At 33.9% G+C, this 24,173-nt stretch overlaps 1 protein-coding gene across 1 annotated transcript; it reads right to left on the reverse strand.

The window, feature by feature from the left end:
* Positions 1-4,842: 4,842 nt before the first annotated feature.
* GIN1 (gypsy retrotransposon integrase 1) lies at positions 4,843-22,210 on the reverse strand (the record flags this gene model as incomplete). The annotated part of the gene is made up of 7 exons (XM_084233185.1): positions 4,843-5,111; positions 11,296-11,581; positions 12,337-12,513; positions 12,611-12,802; positions 17,437-17,742; positions 20,435-20,628; positions 22,069-22,210. 7 exons carry the CDS (start codon positions 22,208-22,210, stop codon positions 4,843-4,845), a joined length of 1,566 nt encoding a protein of 521 aa, XP_084089311.1.
* Positions 22,211-24,173: the final 1,963 nt, after the last annotated feature.

Here is a 24,173-nt window from a genome sequence, read left to right on the forward strand (position 1 = left end):
TTTCTTCTTGAACTCTTAAATTTTCTAAAATTCATGCATTTCATTAAGATTTCAAATTTATTAGAATAATGGAATGTTCTCTGTCTTTAAATATCTGTATCATATCTGGTTCTCATCCTTCTTCCACATCACAATGTTGTTTATACATTCTCTAGGTTTATTTTTTTCTAATTAGCCTTGCTACATTTGTCTCAATTTATTAGTATTTCAAAGAAACAACTTTTGGCTCAGTGCATCCTATTACTATATTTTCTATTTCATTAATTTCTATTATATTCATGATTTCCAACCATCTGTTTTCTTTAGGTTTATTTATTTGTTCTTTTTATACCACATTAAATTGGACACTTAGCTCATTACTTTTAAATCTTTATTTTTTCCCTATATAAACACATAAGTTATAAATTTTCCTCTAAGCAATTTGAGTATTTATCTGGTTATAATGCAAGCAATGGCCGAGTACCATCACCCCAGTCCTTTTCTCCTGAAGCTGGAGGGTAATCCCTGCCAAAAACAGAGTCCCAGAGTACTGAGGCAGGAACCTGAGGAGTCTCGGCGTGGAAAAGAGCTTGGTATGATTGTGGAGGGAGAGACAGCAGTATAGGCCTTCAAGTCCTAATGTGCCTCCCCACCCAAGACTATGAACACTTACTAGGGGCATCTGGGTTCCCACTCCCACGCACTCCTCCTTCACATTGTCTTAGTAAGAGAGAATCCCCAAGCAAAAGTCACAGCGCCATCTACTGGGGGAGAAAGGGCACACAAAAGAAGGTACAATTGGGATGCAACATGGAATAATGGAGATTCTTGAATCCAAGCCTTATGGGTTCAGGATTGGAAGAGCTAACACAGAGTTCAAAGGAGCAATCATGAGAAGTTAAGTGAAGTTAGGGACTGTTAATGAAACACAGAAAGGTAGGTCAGGGCTTCAGAAAAGATACCCAGGAATAAAAGGAACTCAACTAAAAGAAACTGAAGGTGTACAAACCAACCAACCAACCAACCCCAAGCAGAAATGAGAGATGAGGAATACAATGAAAGAACTAAAAACAGCTACGGAAAGCTTAATAGTAGGCTTACTACTGCTAGGGAAAGAACCTTGGAAACAGATGATCAGAACATACAAATGACTCAAGTGAGAGATGAGGAAAAAAAAAAAAAACATTTAGGAAAAAATGAAGAAACTACACAAAATATCAGATTCCATTAGAAGTGGAAATAGTATTTGATGAGGTCAGTATTTGAGTACAGTGGGGCCATAATCCAAATATGACTGATGTCCTTATAAAAGGGTATCTCTGAAAGTAAAGAAAAACAGAGGGAGCAAAGAAGACTCTATTCAAAAAAATAATTGCTGAGAATGTTCCAAATATAAAGGGAAAACTAATCATAGATATCAAAGAAACAGACACAATGTCCAAATTTCTAAGTGCAAATCTATACCAAGAAATGTCACTGCTAAATTAGCAAAAGTTACCAATACATGAAATGGCATGAAGGGCAGAAACTTAAATGGGCACACACTTTAATGGGTCTAATTTGGTCAGGTCATTGAAAGGTAGTAAATTTGTATCTGGCAACAGCTTTAAAAATTGAAGTCTTCTAGGGATAATACAAAGGCACCTCCATCAAGCTTTCGTCATACTTTTCAGCAGAAATCCTACAGGTTAGAAGAGAATGGAATGACACATTCACAATTCAAAAATAAAATTGCCACCAAGAGTACTCTATCCAGCAAAATATCAAATATCATGGAGACATAAAGACCTCCAGACAAACAGAAGTTAATGGAGTTACCATGACCAGACTTGTACAAGAAATGCTTTAAAAATCTTCAACAAGAAAAAACAATAGAACAAAAAAACCTTGAGCTAGGTAATAAATAGAAACACAGACTCAGAAAATATGAACAAGAACAAAGTGGGACAAGACTTTAAAGAGAAGGAAGAAAAAAATCTGCGAAGTTAAATGATGACAAGTCAAGGGCCTCCCTGGTGGTGCAAGTAAGCATGGCACTGTGAAGCTATCCGCAGCCTCCAGCAACACGAGTTCGATCCCCAGGCTGCCATGGAGCTACCCACATGGCACAGCAGACCTCTCCTGTCTCGCCCGCTGTTCCCCTCAGCAGTGTATTTCGGTCAGTCCGCCTGTTCTGTTCCCACTCTGTCTCTGGTGAATCCTCTCACCCCTTGCACCTCTGGCCTACACCACAGCTCTTGTATGCATGAATAAACAGATTTTAAAAAAAATGATGACAAGTTGATATCAACATACAGAACCAGGGATGGAGAGGTTCTTCTACGTACCTTCTTGAAAGGTCATAAGCATTCATGTGGGAGCAGGATGGCACGAAGGGCAGAAACTCATACTTCAATGGCTCTGATTCGGTCAGGAAAGAAAGGTAAAACATTTGTAGTTGACAACAGCTTTAAGTATTTTTTAATTAAAAAATTTCTTGGCTTAAAAAAAAAAGACACCCTTAATGTACTAACAGGGTGGCCAAGAAATAAAGTTTTGCTGTTTTAAGATTTTGTAGCATAGCATAACTGAACATGAGCAATACAGACAGGATAATAGTGTATTTGATGAGAAGTTGATTAGGGAAGGCAAAATTAAAAAAAAAAAAGTTTAGAAATTGTAATTCTAAAATGACTGATTAATAGTTACCATCTTAAAATGGAAAAAGAGGCTCATTTTGAAGTCAATTTATCATTGAAGGAAAGTTAGTTATTTTAACTAAGAAAAGGACACTTTGTCAGTTATAGATACCAAAAAGATATCTAATATGATTCCATTAAAATTTTGTTCTGCTTGTGGGGATATCTATCAGTTTGAGACAACTGTGTTTACTTAAGGTTTCTTTCTGAAATGCTACATGTACTTTATTTGTTCTGTGGTATGAGGTCCTAGATTGATTTCTTTTCCATAATACTTATCCTTTAGCCTATATTAAATATAATTTAATATTTCTTCTTAAATGGGTGATGGTAACACCTCAGGTCTCCATTTTTAGTGTCACATAACACTATTCAATATGGTTGGTACCTAAATATATGACCTTTTCTGTAATAATCTTAAGATATGTTCCACTGATTATTAATGCTATCAGTACAATCTAGGTTTTTATTATCCATCATCACAGCAAAATCATTATCAACTAATCCCTATGCTTTTCTTCTCTCCATCTTGTAATTATCTCTTACTAGTTGTCAGAGTAAACTTTCTAAAACATAGTTCTGATATGACACTTCTCTATACAAAGGTCTTAAATGGCTCTCAGAAAATAATAGCTAATTTAGCTACCTGAAGCTAGGGCTGCTGCAACAAAATGGCTCAAACTGGGTGACTTAAAGATACCTATTGTCTCACAATTACAGAGGATACAAATTTGGGATGAAGATATTGACAGGGTAGGTTCCTTTTAAGGGCTGTGAGGAACAATGCTTTCCCCTCTCCCCCCTCGTTTTTATTGGTTTGATGGTGATCTTCAGCATTCCTTGGCTTGTAGATGAATCGCGCCAATCTGACTTCAGCTTCACATGGCACTCTTCCTGAGTCTTTCCAAACTGCCCTTTTTACAAGGATATCAGTCATATTTGCATTATGGCCCCACTGTACTCAAATACTGACCCCATCTTAACATCTGCAATAACTCTATACCAAATATTACCACATTCTGAGGTACTAGTGGTTAGGACTTTAATATATGAATCTTGAGGAGGACATAATTCAAACTATAAACAGTATTCAGAAGCATGGTAGACAACAAAGTCTGCCCTTCTGTGAATCTTTATAATATATTTCTGTCTCCATGTATTTCTTCTCTAATTCTTTTATAATCTCTCACCAACTCCTTATACATTCCTCAGGACCAATTTCAAATGATCCTTGTTTTATAAGCATATGTGTCCTTATAAGATCCTTCTTTATAAGTTTCCTATACAGAAACAACCTTTTTTTTCTACCTAAGCACACACATTATTTGGACTTCTCTTACAGAATTTAGCATGTAACTTGTAACTCATGTTGTGCCGGGCTTACATGGTCTATATTCCTTACCAGACTATAAGTCCCTTATAAGGAGGAGGCACACATCTGGATTCATCTTTTAATTTTTCCACAGTATTTTTCAAAATGCTTTATAACAAACATTTGTTGTATATTATAAAGTTGTATCATAGTCTAAAATATTTGATATTAGTTATTATCACTTAAGATTGCAGAAAATGCTTATTAGTGGATGCCTTTGGCATTAATATGGAAATGCACATTGTTTTCAAACCAATACATAGTTTCAGATCCTAATCCTGAGCCAGAAAAAAAATTACAAGTATCATGTAAGACTCCTTTAAGCCACTCTGATTTTTTTTTAAATATTGTTCGTAAAAGTTCCAATGACACAAAAGTTTCATTTAATTCATTAATATGGTTGAATAAATATTTATTAGGCCCATTCTAGGCAGTTCAAACTTATCTTTTAAAAGAAGAAAATATCCCAGAAAAATTAAAATTGTAAGCAGGGTATCAATACTAAACAAAGATTTAAGAGCTTTGAGCTGGAATTTAGTTTACTTCCTGAGAAGTAAGCAAGCTTTGCCTGTTTTCATTTTAGAAGGAAAAAAATGAATTTTATATATTATATGCTTCCTTAGCCCTTATGTATATGCACTGACATTCAAACACAGAACAACTTTCCATAAATAGTTATAAAATAAACCTTCAGGATTTAGTCATTGAGGGTACGTCAAGACACATTTCTAGAAAACCTTTTTGGATGGAAAAGACATCAGGATTCAAAGTGTTATACATTCTAAACAAACAATTTAAATGAATTTGCTATTACTAACTTAAATAATCAAGTACTTGGCTTGTAGAGTCCAACAGACTGAAAGTCTGTTTTTCAAGATTATTATGATCTTCTATCAATGGAGATATTTTGTTACTTCTATATATTTCACGATCCTTGCTTGAAGTCAGTAATTCATTAGCGACTACACCAATAGTTGCATCCTCTACGAGAATATTTGCTTGATATGCTCCAACTGGAATTTCAGGCAATCCAATGTAGTCATGATCTGCCACTACTGAGCCTTGTAAGAAATAAAGACTATCTGAAAGAAGAAACATCATTAAGTTTGCCTTTTATAATTAAGCATTATTTTAAAATTAATGCAAGATGAAGAACAAAATCTCAACTAATAAAAATGTATATCAAATTAACTTCTAGTAGATTTTCTCATATGCTAAATAAATATACATGTCATTGAATGAATCAAATTATTTAGAAATTTGACAGTTCATACATATAGAATTCAGGAAGAACCAAGGAATTCAAAGCTTACTGTTCCTTTGGATCTGTTTTTATTAGGGGTATGTGTGAGGGAGTATAAGGATGTAGAATTAGGGTATATATTAAAAACAAAGCTATAAAACTTCAGTTTTTGATATCAATAATATCCTTAACATGCTTCTGCAAAGCATTTCTAGATCAGTTAATGGGATTTTGAAAGACAGTTTAACAAAAAAGAATTGCTAAATCCTTACATTTACAACTTTGGAGAATTCTCCATTGTTACAACTTGTTTACAAATTGGTTACACACTGATTTATATTGTTATAAACCAAACTGAAGATAAAGTTCCTATATCAGGCTTATGTCAGAGGAACATCTAAGCAAGCAGGTTGCAATGAAGTAGGACTAAAATGTTAAGCTTACTTACGATAACTTTATACCAAAATGCTAATAAACTTTTAAGATATAGCTAAATCCATACTGAAATACTGACAAGGAATTTTCCTTTCCAGCATTTAATTCTATTTTAATCAAATTTATCATCACGGTCAGGAAAAAAAATGCTTAACATGAATATTAAACTGTTAACAAAGCAGCAGCATTTATACAATTACAAGTGAATGTATACAAAAAGATTCTTTCCTATTTGATATGGTGGAAGAAACTCTACTAACATAGTTGATTAACTTTCTGGTCCCGTGCCTTTTCTTTCGGGATTTTCTCCCAAAATATTAAAAGATTTCCTTACAGATTATAATAGTTGAACGAGTCCTCAAATTTAATGTTCAAGAAATAGCTAAATGAAGATTGATTACCCTTTTATATTAGAGATCAGTGAAAGTTTCTCAGAGAAAATAAATTTGCTAATATATCCTGGAACAAAATGCTACTATACCCATCCTTGTACTAATATGTAGAAAGCTCAGTGATCCTACTTCAACCCTGAAGTTTCTATATATTTAACAACTTTAATAATATAATTCAGTAGGTCAATGAAAGCTATTCTGTCTACCAATAGATGGCATAAGTGGACTTTGGCTTGCATGGACATTTACTTTTGTCCATTTAGTTCTTTATTAGACAAAGCGCACTTGGTATTTTAGTTTTTAGAGATTTACCAAGTATAACTCCAATTCTTATTAATGTAAAAGTAGTTAAGTAGTTTGGAAATGCTGTTAAGAAAATGCAGATATTTATGACGGAAATATAGATAACTGAAGGTGGTAAGAAAATGAATTTTAAATGTTAGTATGGAGTGAATTGCTACGTAAGAGAAATAATTCTGAAAAATAAAAAAATAAATCATACAACCCATGAGAAGTGCTATATGAAAAAGCAGCAAGAAAAAAGAAAAGTGGTGAAACACTTTCAAAACGTGTTGCTAGAGGTTCACAACAAAGTTCACATTAGCCTGTGTTAACAGTGGAGAAGGCTATGGAGTAGTTATTAAAAGAACTTTAAAAAGTTCGTTAAAAGTGTTGCTGATGGGGCCTCCCCTGGTGGCGCAGGCAGTTGAGCATAGCGCTGTGAAGCTGTCCTTAACCTCTGCAGCTCCAGTTCCATCCTGGCTGGCCAGAAAGCGTCCCACCTGGCGAGGCAGATCTCTCCTGTCTCGCCTGCTGCTCCCCTCAGCAGTGTATTTCATCAGTCTGCCTGTTCTGTTCCTCGCTCTGTCTCTGGTGAATCCTCTCACCCTCTTGCACATCTGGCCTATACCCCGGTTCTTGTATAAATAAATCTTTAAAAAAAAGTGTTGCTGATGAAATTTTCCCATTAAGCTAGGGAGAATTCCCTATGTTTAATGCTGCAAAGAATCAATGACCACAGATACCACAGAATTTAAGGTAGTTCCAAAGATCTTACACAGATATTTGACGCAGGAAGTTTTCTGTCTCAAATGGTATTTTTCCATACTGAAGAAGTAGGTCTGTTTTAGAAAAAATTCTTAGAAGTTACCACTTTGATTTGCTGGAAATGTATGCACAGACATTAAGTGTAAGCATCTCCTAGTTACATTTGGCTTAGGAAAAATTGAACTTTATCAACTTCATTATTTAAAAGAGAATAGTTTCTATATGTAAGCTATAAATGTATGTGGGAAAAAACACACATATATATCCTTTTTCTCTTAAATAAGTGATAAACTTTAAAGTACTGTGATGAAACTGTAGAAAACAAGGATTAACACAGCAAATTCTACACAAATTATATGCAATGGTAAACTATTTTGGAGATATCAAGCTTTATTTGTGTAGGAAACAAACAAAATTCTCATTCATTCAGAAAAGGTCAAATATGTTTCTATTCCACAATGGTCTAAATATACTGATGCCAAAAGAAATGCTCTTTAACTTTGAAAAAGAATACCAAAAAAAGACTGTTGAAGCCTAACACACATGTTGAAATAATATTTTATATATAGTGGATTATATAAAGTATATTACTAAACTTATTTTCACTTATTTTTTGTACTTTTTAAATGTGGCTACAGAAAATTAAAAGTTGCATTACATTATTTTGCATTATATAGCTATTAGACAGTAATGATCTAAAATAATCATGATTTATGCACACAGAAAAGAGCACAGTAAGTTTTGCCCTCAACAGAGACACATAAACAGATCAGATTAAAGGACTCACATTCCATTACAGACATTATTTAAGTATTTCTTCTTTTCTCATTCCACTGATTTAATTACATTTATGACATCTGTTTGGTAAAAACATTGTTTCAGTTTTGACCATGCTGAATAATAAAGTCTTTAATTTCTTAAAAAGCAAGGTATTTTCAAAACACTTCAGCAGTTTGGACATACTTTTTCTTATGCAGTTTTAAGAAGTTAAAAAAAAAAAAGATTAAAAAATAAATTTTAAAATTTCCCTGAGGGTGGGGGGGAGTTAAAATCAAAGCCTTAGAAAAAGTCTGAGTAGGTCAGATTAATTTATTTCTTCAAATAGAAAGAAAAGCACAAGGTTTTAGAATATTTAATTTTCTTATTCTGAAGAGCGATGACTAGATAAATCCTATATATGGCCTGAAAATTCTACAACATTTAGAATGTCTTGCCATTCTAGTACATCCTTCCTCATGATAAAATGACTGATAACTATAATCTGATACCACAAAGTTGTCAGATTAATAACCAGTACTAACAATGGAGAGCTACATGACTGGTGGTTTATAGATTGTATAACCAAGGGAGGTCATATAAACTGTATTAATAACAGTCAAGATCACAGGTTTGATGCTACAGGGCCTGAACTTTGCTTTGTTTCATGAACACTATAATTGTGTTAGGTAGAATGATCCACTACTAGAGATGGTATGGACTAATTAATCCCTGGAACCTATGAATAAGCCACCATACAAGGCAAGGAAGAATTAGGATAGTGATGAAATTAATGTTGCTAACTAATTAACCTTAAAATAGGGAGATTATCCTGAATTTTCCAAGTGGATACAGGGACAAGGCCCACATGGAAAGGGAAGGGGAAGAAGAAATGTGCAAGGGGAAGGAAGGAGGTTGGAATGTTGTGATGTGCGAAAATCTCTAGCCATGATGGCTGGTTTTGAAGAGAAAGGAAGAGGGCCGCAGGCCAAACAATGTGGGCAGGCTTTGGAAGGTGGAAAAGGCAAGGAAAAGATCTCTTTGAGAGCTTCCAGAAGAGAGCACAGCCCAACAAATGCTTTGATTTTAGCCCAGTAACACCAACATTGGACTTTTAAGCTACAGAACTATTAACAGAAGAAAAAAAAAAAAAAGTCATATTTTAGGTCATTAAATCTGTGGTAATTTTTCTATGGCAGCAACAGAAAATTTACAAAATAATGAAAGCCATTTCACAAATGAGGGTTTTCAACTGTGAAGGGCAAGCAGACTAAAACTTTTTGGGGAGACACACACAAATCTATCAGAGTAACCACCCAAAACAAAACAAATAAAAACTACTAGAAATCTATGTTGGATAGAAAAGTGGGTCAATATCAGTTTTTATTTCAAAGGAGAACATTTTGATTACAAATAGACATAGAGCATATCATAAAATTTCTTGTTAAAATAATTAGTCTTGAAAAGGTGCCTGGCATTGAAATAGACAAATAGGCCTACTTAAAATAGCAATGAGAAATATCATGGACCTGGTACTGAATGTGCTCCCTCTATATTGTTTCAGATAAGAATGGATAAGAAGTTGGCAGAGAAACTTATCAGCTTTGGACAGCGAGTCTAATACAGCTATGAAATCTCAAGGCAAGAGTAGCAATGACAAATGCAGACAGACAAATTCAAAGATCTTTTGGCTATAGCTCATCCAAATTTATGTCAAAAAAAAATGTGATGGTTATTCAATGACATTTTTCTTGCTTTAAATTCAGTTCAAAGATTATTTAAAATAAGTTCTTGAGGTTTATAAATCACATTTATTTTGAATTTTGGCAGGTAATATAAAGGACCAAATGTAATCAGGAACCAGATTCCAGGATGGCTAGATCAGCACTTCCTTTGGTTATGACAGAAAAAACAATTCTGCCCATCAAACCCATGTTTCTTATGTGTATGCTAGTATAATACTGCAATTTCCTTTAAATTACTGAAAGAAACATCTGCAAAGAATTCAAGTATGAGGCAAAAATTAAACTGCCTCTGTTTTAATACTATCTACTCTACTGCAATCTGAAATATTCAGAAGCAGCAAAATATCTGGCCTTCTAAGAAAGTCTTTGGCAAGAGAAAATTTAAAATGTTGAAACAGATCTTAAGACAGCAACATTTTAAACATAAATTTTGTGTTCATTAAGGAAAATTAACACATGAGAGGGGAGCAAGTGCTGAATGCCAAAGACTAAGAGGAAACCACGCTAAAGAGGAAAGGACAAATGTATCTGTATAATCTTTCTTCTACTTAACATGTAGAAGAGAGAAATTATAAAGGGTGGCTCAGCACTCAAAGAAGGCACAAGGAATGAAATCATTTATAACAAAGAGAATGAAAATGCTATGAGCTTTTGGAAATAGAACAATTCAAGACCAGTTTACTACTAGAGCAACCGAGTCTGTCACAAGAGAAGGAAAGGCACAGGTACGGAGAGCTTTTAACACAAGAGTTGTGACTCTGAGCAGAAGCAGAGTTGAGCTATTACTGAGCAGGCCCCAAGGGATTCATATCCTAAAAAAGGTATAGGGTAAGTGTAGATTATCTGTTATTATTGCTGCTGTAATAATTGTTTCCTTAAGCCTATTAAACAATTCAGTTGTTTATACTGTTTTAAAATATGCCAAATTATTGTTACTCATATTCAAACAATATTGATGCTTCATCATTTTTTTTAAATAGAAAAGCAAAATTAACTGGTTAAGCACCAATTAACTCCCTCTCATTTATCTACCCCAGAGAATCTCTAGGGAACAGATATAATAGGGCAAAAATAAAAGAGTCTCAATAAAGTAGGATTTAATCTGAAAGCTGTGGCAAAAATGTCATTAGCTCTAGTCTGGGAAAGAAAGGGTTAGAGATCAGGATATGCTCACTGTTCACAAACTTATTATGGTATCTGAGTATACCCAAGTATACATATATCACATGAATGCACCCTCCTTGCATCCATCATGACCTGGCTATCAAGCAACATTAAAAGTAAATCACGTATTTTTAAGGCTCCTAATATAGCTAACAAAAACATTCTGGACAGGTTTGTTTTGGTGTTTTTCATGTTAAAATGAGGCATAAAGTGAAAAAGTTCTGTGACAGTAAATAGAGAAAACAATTCTGTGAAACCAGTTCAGTATCTGTCACAAGAATGGGGGGAGAGTGTGAAAAGTATACTAGAAAAAAAACAGCTCTTATAAGCCCAAGAGTTCCAGAGGATACTAACATCTAAAACTATACCAAATGAGAAGGGAAAAGAAAACTAACCAAAGAGGGTGAAGAGTTGTTCTTCTATTTTTAACTTCTTTCCTTATACAAAGAATATAAAATATAGAAGAGAATTGATAGATATTTACCTTGTTCACTGGATTCTCTCACATAGGGCTTAAGGTGAGACATTTTGATAGGTCTTTTAAGTCTAGTTCCAGTGTTGTCTCTCAGAACAGCACATCCACTTTCTGTAATATAGTCTATGACACAAGGACCAACCCATTCTGACTGGAAACGACCATCCTTCCACCAGTTTTTCCTCTGTCTTAAAACTTCATGACCCACTTTTAAATGGAAAGGATTTAATTGCTTTGGTTTCTTTTTAACAATGATTTTGCTTTTATTTAGTTGCTCAAAATTGTTGTTCTCCATCTACAAGTACAAAAAACAAAAAGAGAATGAACAAAGGGAGAAAGAGCTATAGTTTCCTGAAGGAAAAATGCAAATACTGTTATAACAAAATAAGCTATTTATCATGCCACTAGTTTCATTTAACTCTTACAACAATATTTTAATTATCATCATCCCAACTTTATAATGAAGACAGACAGGATAAGTAATTTTCCCAAGTCAAACAAGTACAGAGCGTAAGACCAGAGATTTGATCCAGCCCTAGCTAATTCTAAAACACATGACTTTCACAATTTCAGTCATGTAGTATATAGAGAAACCAAACAAATGGATCAGTTAAATAAAACAAAAATACACTTTAAAACTATTAAGACCAATAAGTGATCAGAAGAAAGGAAAGGGGTTAGAGGGGTAGGTAAAATGAGTAAAAGGGAGTGATGAAGGACACAACTGGACTTTTATGAACTTAATGTAGTATGCACGTTGATTTTTAATAATGCATTAAATCTGAAACTTATGGTATAATGCAATGTTACTTCAAAACAAATTTTTTAAATACATGGTTTTCCCATTATCTCTCAGAACTTCATGGTTAAATAAGCATTCCATGTAATCAAGAGAAGCAGAATATGATAGAAAATTTGGTTTATGGATATATTATACATATGCATGTATATATGTGTACATTCTGAATTTTTTTTTTTACATTCTGAAATTTTTTTAAAAAATCACTTCATAGATTTTTAGATTATAGCATTTCTATTAGATAGAATCACCTGGCCTGCTGACGTTGTCTTACTTTCCATTTTTTTATCAGCTTCTTTAATTGCACCTAAAATTTTGGCAAACATACTTGTATTATCACCATCCACTTCACGAAGAATATCTGAAGTCTCAGGCATATAAGGATTTCGATTAAACATTTGAAAATATGGCGTATTTTTAGTAGGCTCCTATTTCAAGGAAAACAGATAGCAATTTATAATAAAACATTTATATAATCAAGAAATAGTCACAACTTGAAAGTATAAATGATATGAAGGCACATACCAAGTGAGTTACATTGAAGGCAAAAGAAAGAGCTGACAGGTGATCATCCCAGTTGTTGGGGTGGTCAGCACAGTGTTTGGAAAGAAACGTTTTGATTGTACTAGGTGTACTTTCAGCTGGATTAACAGTTTGAGTAGCATGAGAAATTACAATTTGTTTTGTGCCAAACAACCCACACAGTTCAATATTGATCTGAAAAATATATAAAAAACAAAGCTGACTTTAAAATGTAATTTACTTGAAACTTGTCTATTTCATGGACCACAGTCATTCTACACAAAACATGAATATTTTGTTTAAAATAACAAATACTATTATAATCTTGATGGGCCTGGACTTTTATCTAAGTTATGTGTTGGAGAAAGACAAGTTTCTGTTACTTTCAGCTGTATACAATTCCTAGTTAATATATTTATTGACTTAGGTGGCCTTTTAATTCAAAAGTAATGAAATTTGGGTCTCCCTTGGTGGCACAGTGGTTGAGCGCTGGGTTGTGAGGCTGCCCGCAGCCTCTGCAGCACCAGTTCGATCCCCGGCCACTGGCGAGGGACCCACCAAAAAAAAAAAAAAAAAAAAGTAACAAAATTCTGGAAATCTCAAAGAACAGGTATGATTTGGGGAGGCCTAAGGTTACGATACAAGGTCATAATCAAAGATCTTAAAATGAGTGACCTTTGGAAAAGACTTCAACTTTTTGTCTCAAGAGGTTGCCAAGGAATAATTCAGTAAGTCCATGTGCGAAATGCTATCTTCATACTCTTATCCAAACAGTCTTTTCTCTATTAAACCAGATATTCCAATAATGGTTATAATTTTGGTTTTCCAGATGACATTTTATTTTTAATTAAGAAGGAATTTTTCCTTGAAAATGTTTACTCCGTTTCCTTCAGAGATTTACAAAAATGATTTTTGTGCATTTTATCAAAAACAATTTAGGAAGTACCCTTAAACAGAGATATGTCAGAAACACCTGTATTTTCATCCAAGTGCACAATAAGCCTTCCATAAAAGGTTTATATTTACTGTTAGCTGTTGTAAAATTTTTGCAAAATTTTCAAAGTCCTGAATTGATTATCATGTGACTTTAAAAATGACTGGCAAAACTGCTGGTGATTGATGGCTTCATACTATCATGCAATATCTTGAAGCACTATATGCATTTAGGGTGAGGGTTTTGTTAATAAAAGTGGAAATGAATCAATATTTCAAATAACTTCTTGATAATTTTGAATTTTGGAGGGCAATTTCCTATCTGATATTGTTTGCCCATTTTATTTTCATCTCTCTATAAGAGAGTTAGTACTAGAAGTTAAGTAGAAGTATCAGCTCTATTACCCTCTTGTGGTTGATAATGATTGTATTAATAGTATTATCTTATTTCACTGCAAGAAATCTATGCTGCCTAGCTATTCTTCAGGGAGAAGACTGGTGAAAACTAAATGACATCTGTAAATTCACTTACTACTAAAACCAAAAGAATGAGTGAGAGAATCACTGTAGATTTCTATATATTGTGGATTTTCACTTTTCTCTCAGGATACCTTCATATATCGTGTGTGATGCACAAACATCTACCTTGTTGATTCAGAATGCCATTATCAACCTCTACACATTATTAGAAAGTTTCATTTCTGTCTTATTTATTAGATAAAAAAGAAATAAATATAAACAGAAGGTCTAACATTAGCCCACAAACTGAACTGTCTTACACACTCCATTTTGTAGACCACTGCTGATTCAGTTAAAATAAGCAAGATAATGTTGCAGTTACAATCACAATCAAGTCTCCATGGCATAACATGGAAGTTATGCAGAGTTGATGTAGTTTGAGATATCTTTCCAAGACACTTCTTCACTAGGCACCTCAGCAACCCTAGATAAGAGAAGTTCCACCATATTACACTGTAATATCTGGACTACTGAGTCAATTCCCCAGAGAAGGAATAAGACCAGATTAAAAAACTGAGCATGACATTGTCACTGCCTTTGGCTAAAAGTGGCACACATTCACCCACCTAATTCTGTGGGCCAGAACTAGTTACTTGGGCTTGTTCTGTTTGGAAGGCTAAGAGAACTACTTATTGCTGAGTATTAGTATATAGCAAAAGTAACAGATGATTATTCGTATTTAAATCACTAAAAATATAAAAACAACATAATAATACATATAAGCAGAAAAAAATTAAAAATCTATATTCTCAGCACTTTTAAAAATAAAAACCTGAAGGTTAACTTTATGATTTTGTATTTCAGCTTTTTGTAACTATTTTTACATAGCTCTATATGTAAATATATGTATATGTAACACATAAAATTATTTACCCAGATTTTTAATTCAACATGTTGTAAACATTACCTGTTATTTCCTTTTCTTTCTAAACATCATTTTTAAGGTTACAAAATATTTCACCATGTGACCAGAACTATTTTTCTGACTTTTTTTTTTTTTTGGATATTTAGGTTGCTTTCTGTCTCTCCCTAATATCTATAAATATATACAAATGGCATCATAAAAGAGCTGTTTATATATACTCAGGATATTTTCCTTAGAATAATTCTTAGAAATAGGATAGCTAAAAGACAAAAAATAAATACATGGCACTTAATGGACTTTTGGCCAACTGCTTTACAAATGAGGTAATTTCAAGGTCTAATGCTGCCAGTAATGTAAGGCTATTATCGGTTTACCTGTAGTCTCTTTGGTATTACTACTATTTTTGTTGATTAGGTAAGTAAAAATGATCTTAATATGCATTATTCATTACTACTGAGTTTGAACATTTTTCTGTGTTTACTACTTTAATTGCCTTTGTGAATTATGTTTTTACCATTGACTAATTTTTAAAATTTGAGTCTTTTATAATAAAGACAGAAACCTCTTTCTGCATGGATTTATTTAATTTTTGTTGGCTTATTCCTTGCTTTATGTTTTGGTTATTTATCACATGATCTTCATATAGCCAAATTTGGTGACGTTTTCCACTGAAATCCATACCACCTAAGTTAGAATATTACCTCCATCTCTAGACAATTAGGAAAACTAAAAAGATAATTGTATTATTTTTGTTTCAATTTAAAAACCTGAAAATTCTGTAATTTAACTGAAAACAATTTTAGTATATAGAAATTCAAAAACCATATTAGAGAAATCAGAAACAGTTAGAAAATTGTTATCAATGCTGCCAAATGTATTTAGTAATCTTTCCCTACTCCACTTATCTGTGATGTGCTGACATTCCTATTTTAACCAAAGTTATCAAACTGTGTGCCAAGGGGCTCCCTTAACATCTGCTGGACACTCTGAAAACTACTAGCATAAGGAGGTTACAGTTTTAACATTAGATAAGGTTACATTACTTTTGATGATGTTATGTCTTTACAGAACTAGTTTTTCAGAGGATGCTACAATAATCAATGTGAAAGAGAAAATGAAGACAGTTATCTGATTCCAAGGTTTTAGAAACTGAGCAGTGATTAATATGCATACATTTCCCATTAGTAAGCAATTGTGTTTATTTAAAAGTGAAATAAAAATATTTTCTCCTTAAATTTATGAACAATCCTTTTTAAATAACTAAGTTTTTAAGATCTCATTAAGTTGTTTGGACCTATGCAAAAGAGTTAATATGGCTGACTTGAGGCTGCTATCCTTTAAGAGACCTGACTAACAAGGTTGGACTTTGGCTAGAGTCTAGAAACATGGACTTGGCAGGGTTTCCACCATTCCCTAATTAATAAGCCATACTCTGCCAAAACAGTTCATACAAACTGTTTGCATTAACATGGTGGTTTATGTTAAATAACTTCTTTCTTTGGGGAGTCTAGAATTTTGGTATATGCCAAAAATAGGATGCCTATGTGACTACCCACCACCAAAAAAAAAAAAATCTAAGGTACTGAGTCTCTACTGAGCTCCCCTTGGAACATGTATAGCTACAACATGTTGCTGGAGAACTAAACATATGCTGTTTGATTCCATTGAGAGGACATCTGAGAAATTTGTGCCTGGTTTCCCCTGGACTTTTTACCATAAGCTTCTTCTCTATTGATTTTGCTGTATATCTTTCTATTATCATAAATCTTACTCATGCAAAGTCCTCTTCCTAGTATATCATAAAACCTGCAGACAATCTTGGGAATCCCTTCTCAACGGACCTAACTATTTAATAAATATAACCTTAGGCATTCCTATTGGACTGAGAGATCAAAGTTGCCATGAATAAAGACAGTTTGGCTATCACTGATTTTTTCTTATATCAGTACTCTGTCAATTACAAAAATTTTTAAGTATGCCTTAAGTACAGTAGATAATGCATTCTTTTAAAAATTTTTCATATATATTCTTGCCCACTTATTCTATCAGGTTAACTTCAGTCTGTAAAAGGCCAGAATTAGGGGAAAAGCTCCCTTCTTTTTAATGTTGATTAGAATTTCATTAATAATTATACTTTTGATTTGGGAGAAGCTGATACCTTTCAATATTTAATATTTTCATTCAGAACATGATGTACTTCTCCATTTAGTCAGTTCTCCTTTTATATAAAATGATAAGCCTTGTTAATGTAGAAGTAAAGATTATTTAGCCCAATTTCTTCATTTTAGTTTGCGGAAACCTGACAACAGGTTTATAATTACTTAGTGGTAAAATAAGTACTAAAATCTTGGTCTTTTAATTTCTAGTCTAACTATCTTTGTACTATACAATATGAAACCTCTATGTAGCAATTTAGCTAAACTTATTAAGCACTCTATAGTACACAAGTGTGTTGGGCACTAAAAGGAAAATAAAATACACTACGTGACCTAAAGTAGTGTCTCTGTCTTACCTGATGAATGAACTCATCTCTTTGGTCCATTATTATTTTCTGAGGGAGTCCATATAAGAAAACAATATTGATAATAGCTCTAGAAATTTCTGATGCCGAAACATCAGATAAAGGCAAAATCACAACCCATTTTGTAAACAAATCTGTCATAATTATAGCATATACATGACTTCTGTTGCTTGTATGAAATGGGCCCATCAGATCAACAGTAACTATACTCCACGGATTTTCCACTTTGAGAAGGTGCTGTTTATGTGCTAGAACAACTGTACTTTTTGCAACTTGGCAATGCTGGCAAGCATACACCTAAAAAACAGGCATGTGATAAGAAAAGATTTAAAAAAATGTTAATGTAGTCCACACAATAAAAGGCAGTCTTATGAATCAGAACTTTAGAATGGTTAGTAGAAATCTATAACTTAAGAAGAAATTTTGGGACTATTTTCAAAATTGAATGAAATTTCCTATTCAAAATAAGGAAATTATTACTTGTTACTAACACTCAATGATTATCGTAAAGGGTGTTATTTACATGGAACCTAATTCTGGTTTACAAACAATAATTGATCTTAAGAACAAATTTGCTAGAATTTAAAATTAGTATAGAAACATAATGCTTCCTAAATGCAAAACACTGTTCATTTAAAAGTTAGCACTCCAATAAATGAATTCATTCATGCATTCCAACAATTATTAAAACATAGATAGCCTTATTCAAACAATGTTTAAAAATTTCAGAAAATGAACAAAAACCAATCTCATACTGTCAAAAAGCTTTCATTTGAGTGAGGTAAGATAAACTGATCTACTTACCGATGGTGCCATTGTTCAAGATATTTCTGGAAGACCCTCGGAAACTACTTTCAAACCAACTCGTGAACAAAATTTTAAAAACAATCTTACACATGAAAGCTACTTTGGAAAGGATTAAAAATTTGAGTATAAGACCTGAAACCATAAAATACATAAAGAGGTGATACACTCTGAGGTTGACAGATATATCAACCTCAGAGATATATTTGGAGATACAACTCTAGTGGCAAGGGAAACAAAAACAAAAATAAACAAATGGGACTATCAAACTAAAAAGCTTTCGTACCCTGAAAGAAACAACAACAAAAGCAATAAGGCAACCCAACCTATGAACTGGGAGAAGATATTTGCATGTTCAACAAGGGATAAATTTTCAAATTACATAAGGCATACAACTCAACAACAAAAAACAAAAACTCCAATAAAGAAATGGGCAAAAGACCTCAATAGACACTTCACTAAAGAAGTTATTCAAATGGTCTATAAGCATCTGAAAAAATGTTCAACATTACTCATTATAAGGGAAATGTAAATCAAAATTCCACAATGAACATGAAAAGTTTAGCAGGAAAAGATTAATGCATGCCTATGTTCACTATAGCTTTATTCAAAATAACCAATTTCTGGAACCAACCTAAGTACCCAATGACAGATGACTGGGTAAAGAAACTATGGAATATTTACTCAATGGACTACTTACTCAGCTATTAAAAAAAAATGAAATAGTACCTTTTGGGACAAAATGAGTAGATCCTGAGGTAATTATGCTAAGTGAAATAAGCCAGAAAATGAAAGATACTAGATGTTTTCAACTATTTTTGGAAATAACCAAAGAAAACAAACTGGCAAAGCACAGAAAAAATAATTCTTAGACTTTGTAAAAAATATGCTACTATAGTGAATGGAGGGGAGGGAAGAGGAGAAACTTCACCTTTGATTAAAACTTTAATATTTTGATTTATGCACTAGTTTTATCACAAATAACCTCTGTTTCCAAAAATCATATCCATTCTCAAATTATAATAAAGATTTCATGGAATGTTTGCAAGTTATCAAGGTCTTTGGAATACCTGCATAGGCTCATAGCAGATAACTCATGATACTTATTTAAATGTCAGTTTAATTCTTTATACCTGAAGTAACAGTCTTTCTGATGTATTATTATAATTATGAAAAGTTCTCATACAAATACCAAGGAAGTCCTACAATTTGCCATATAGTATACACTAGAAAGAGTAGGCGGTCAGCTAACTTATCAGCAAAAATCCCAGAATTCAGGGCCTTCCCGGTGGCGCAGCGGTTGAGCGCTGGGTTGCAAAGCTGCCCGCAGCCTCTGCAGCGCCGGTTCGATCCCGGGCTGCTCCCCGGCCACCAGAGGAGGGTCCCACATGGCGCGCAGACCTCTCCTGCTGCCCGCTGCTCCCCTCAGCAGTGTACTTCGGTCCTTCTGCCTGCTCTGCTCCCTTCTCTGGCTCTGGTGAATTCTCACACCCTCCCATGCTTCTGACTATACCCAGTGCTTGTATAAATAAATAAATAAATAAATAGACCTGTAATAAATAAATAAATCTTTAAAAAAAGATAAAAATCCCAGAATTCCTATGTGAAGTTTCTATTAGAAGACTTAAGTTAAAGGTCTCAAAGGGTTATAAAATTACAAAACTGAGGTTAATTTCCTTATCTTCACAAATGGATTTTGCATTTAGTCAGTTTTAGGTTTCTGTCATATTTGGCATTTTTTGTTACAAGATGAAATAGGCACAAGCAACGAGAGCACACAATGGGCTATTACAAATATATGTATATTATGAATATTATGAACATACTCTACTCTCAAGAAAAAACTGTATGACTGCCATCAAAGAGGTAATGATTTAGTCAAAAGAATTTCAATCCTATTTAAATTCTGCCTATGCAAAAGGGTTTAATAATAAAAATCTGGTTCTAAATAATCTTTATCTAAACATGGTATTTCATAATGCTTCATTCTAGTTCAAATTATACTTTAGTGATTTGCAGAAAGAATTCCAAAAAGAGTTAAAACTATCCCTTCAAATGCTTTTACACAAACTTAACAATCAAAAAGTACTTAATGAAAGGTGATACCCAGCCTGGAGCAATGATGAATTTCGGATATCTATTATAAATACATTATTCAAAATACTCTAATATATATAAGCCATACCCACTGTTTGACATCATTGGTCACAGAAGTCCAATAGTAATTGGATTCCACTAGTGTAAGGGTTCTGGATATGCCATGATGGGCTCCGGTGTCGTTTTCATGGCATTCTCTTAGGACTTTCTTTTTTTCTTCTTCTGAAACAATTACCAAACGATTTTGTTTTCTGTCTTTTCCAACATAATACAGCTTTTTTTCTGTAATAAGTGATACCAAAAAGATATAATTGTAATTTTTTGAGATCTACAGAGTTTTAAAATAATCTTAGCCTAATCTTCCAATCATTAGGGTTTTGTTTTTTAACACTTTTCCACTCTAAAACATTTCTTTTTAATGATGCTACCACGCAATTTGAAAAGTCCTTAGCTATTACTAAATATATAGAAGGAATGCTAGTTTCTTTGTAGCTATCAATACAAGTAGGGCTAGCTTATTCACCAAATCAATGATAACTATGGAAGTATGCAATTATTTTTCTATGGGAGTATACAAAATAGAAAACTAGTTATATACAAATGGCACAAATTAGCAAATGAATTATGTACAGATAAGCTACTGGACAGAATTTTCCAAAATAGTATTTTATAATAACTGCTTTTTTTTTGTAAGCAACCACCTCTCCTAAAATTTCTAGATTTGAATAGGAGATTGGACAGTAAAGCTTGAAACCTTAATCGTCAAGATAGTTCTCAGTTTTCAGTTAGAGGACAGTTGAGAAGAATCTACATCTGGCATGCACCTAAATAGGTAAAGAATCACCACCTTTCCAGTGTGGATGATATAGCTATTCAAACTCCAGAATACATGATTAAGCTATCAGTGCAATGATTAAGCACACGCTGAGTGGAACATTCCTTATTCGAATTAGAAGGTAAGCAAACTGAAGGCAAAACTTTTATCTTACTCATCAATATATCTCCAATGCTTAAATTGTAATTGGTACACAGTAAGAATTCAGTAAACAATGGTTGCAGAAATGATTTAAATAAATAAATGAATGTATATTCTCTTTAGTCTAAGGGGTAATAGGCATGCCTATATGCAAGGCAGTTATTAGAAGGGGTGTACACAGGGAGAAATGAACAGGTATTTATTATTTTAGAATTATCTTAATCTGCTTTGAGGAAACACTGATTCTGGACATAATAGGAGAAACACTCTTTAATAATGCCAACATTCATTTAGTTATCTGCTGGCAGACTTCTTATTTAGCATATCCAAAATCTCTCTTCTCCTTTGAAGGAGGAGGAGAGAGGGAAACATTATTATAACCTTTCAAAAAACATATTTCACCATCTTTTAAGTATTTAATCCATTCAGGGAGATTTGGGGGCCAAAAATAAAGGTAATTCTGAGACAATTTAATGGCAGGGGAGGGAGAAAACCATAGAAATAAATATAAGTGTTTTGTTTTTCTCATAATACCATTTTCTACCAATGAGTGTGCTTTTCCTACTCACTGATCTCCAGTTAACTTCAGTGTGAATTTATTTGCTTTTGACTAAATAGCATCACCAATTTAACTGGTAATTGTGAGCAGTAAGTAATTACTTCAAACATTCTCAGGATTCCACAAAGAACACATAAGGAGAGGCATCTATTTAGACTCTATACAAGATGTGGGACATCAATTTTACCTTTCAAGACAAATTTTTTTGCTGCTCTTCTTATGCCACTTCTCTCACTTGGCAATGTAGTTGGATGATATTCACCAGTCCGCTTATAATATGCAATTTGTTTAAGATGAAGGTCACCATTTTTTCCACTACGCACCATCATGAACCTAGGTAAAGGTATTTAAATACAGAAGTTAAATGATGAGCTAATTCAGATGCTAGTTAAATGATGAGCTAATTCAGATGCTAGTTCAGGCTTCTATCATATTTCTGCTTACATATGAATTGCACATTCCCAGAATATTATCTGTGAGGGAGTTAATTGTAGTACAAAAAAAGGAACAGCATGATGTATATGAACTAAAATATTCAAGTGCTATTTTTGAGAAAAATCATGACAAATTATCTTGTCTCTTTCCATGTGATAAGAAATTCTGAAAATTTTCCACATGCTGAGAAAAAAGGAAATGAAAAGTACACTTTAAAAAGTTTTGCTTAAGGGCCTCCCCTGGTGATGCAGCGGTTGAGTGTTGGGCTGCAATGCTGCCCGCAGCCTCTGCAGCGCCAGTTCGATCCCCGGCCCCTGGCAAGGGTCCCACATGGCGCGCAGACCTCTCCTGCCGCCCGCTGCTTCCCTCAGCAGTGTATTTCGGTCCTTCTGCCTGCTCTGCTCCCTGCCCTGGTGAATTCTCTCACCCTCCCGCGTTTCTGACTGCACCCAGTGCTTGTATAAATAAATAAATAAATCTTAAAAAAAAAAAAGATTTATTAAAAAAAAAGTTTTGCTTAAGTCTCTCATTACCACTAGCTGAAATGTTCTTTATATAAAATGGTCCTATTATGTGACATTTAAATAAATGATAGGTCATGAAGAAAAGACATAACTTCTAAATATATTCATGGTCATTACAGAATGCAAATAAAAACCTATTCAAATCATTTAGGAGAGGGCCTCCCTGGTGGCGCCAAGGGTTAAGCACCACACTATGAAGCAATCCGCAGCCTCTGTGGCACAAGTTTGATCCCGGCAGGCCAGAGAGAAACCCATTGGCGAAGCAGACCTCTGCTGTCTCGCCTGCTGCTCCCCTCAGCAGTGTGTTTTGGTCAGTCTGCCTGTTCTGTTCCCCGCTTTGTCTCTGGCGAATCCTCTCAATGCCCCCCTGAATCTCTGGCCCGTACCCCAGCTCTTGTAAAAAAAAAATCTAAAAAAAACACAAACAAAAAAAAAATTCACGACAAAATATTTAGCTACATTAGTTTTCATTACATTCTTTTGAACTACATATAAGCTGCTTTTTCTTCAACAAAAATGAGTGTTATCTCGTGCATACTATCTATATGCTATGAAGAAAAATATTACTGTACTGACAAAAAAAACAATTTTTTTTTCTATTTTAGAGCCTAAGTAATATGGGAAAACATTAAAAAGGAAAAAAAAAAAACTTTTCTATTTCAGTTGAAAGGGTATTATGTGCTGGTTGTTCTGTTTGCCACTACCCTCACCCATCCAGATCTGATTTTGGCCTTTCTCTCCCTGCTAAGGTGCCCTAGGTGGCTCTTACAAAATGCATTTGTTATTTTCTGTTGGACTTGCCCAATGGGAAGTGATAGACCACAAGTCAGAATGCAGAAGAAGGAAGGCATGGTAGTACCTCCCTCGTGGCACAGGGGTTAAGTCTCAGCACTATCACCACTATGGCCTGAGTACGATCCCCAGCCAGGTAGCTAACCCATACAGGGTGCAGCAGATCTCTTCTATCTCGCTAGCGGCTCCCCTTAGTAGGGCATGTCAGTAAATTTGCCTGTTCTGCTGCCCACTCTGTCTCTGGTGAATCCTCTTACCCCCACACCTCTGGCCTGTACCTACACAAATAAAATTTTAAAAAGTTAAAAAAAAAAAAGTGAGGATAATTATTTCCTGGTCTTTGGTTTAAGTTGCAAACCATTAAACTATAGCCCCTGTCAGGCAATACATCTTCTTTGCCTCTAGTTCTTATTCGAAGTCTATACCATCATTTCTTCTCTGTGTAGCATCAACAGTAGAGGTGATAACTATATCCTGCTATTGCTAGTCTCCAGAAGCCATGCTGGTTTCTTTGACTCCATCCACATGTCTATAAATTGGA

Source organism: Talpa europaea, assembly GCF_964194135.1.
Source record: "Talpa europaea genome assembly, chromosome: 5".
Lineage (NCBI taxonomy): Eukaryota > Metazoa > Chordata > Mammalia > Eulipotyphla > Talpidae > Talpa > Talpa europaea.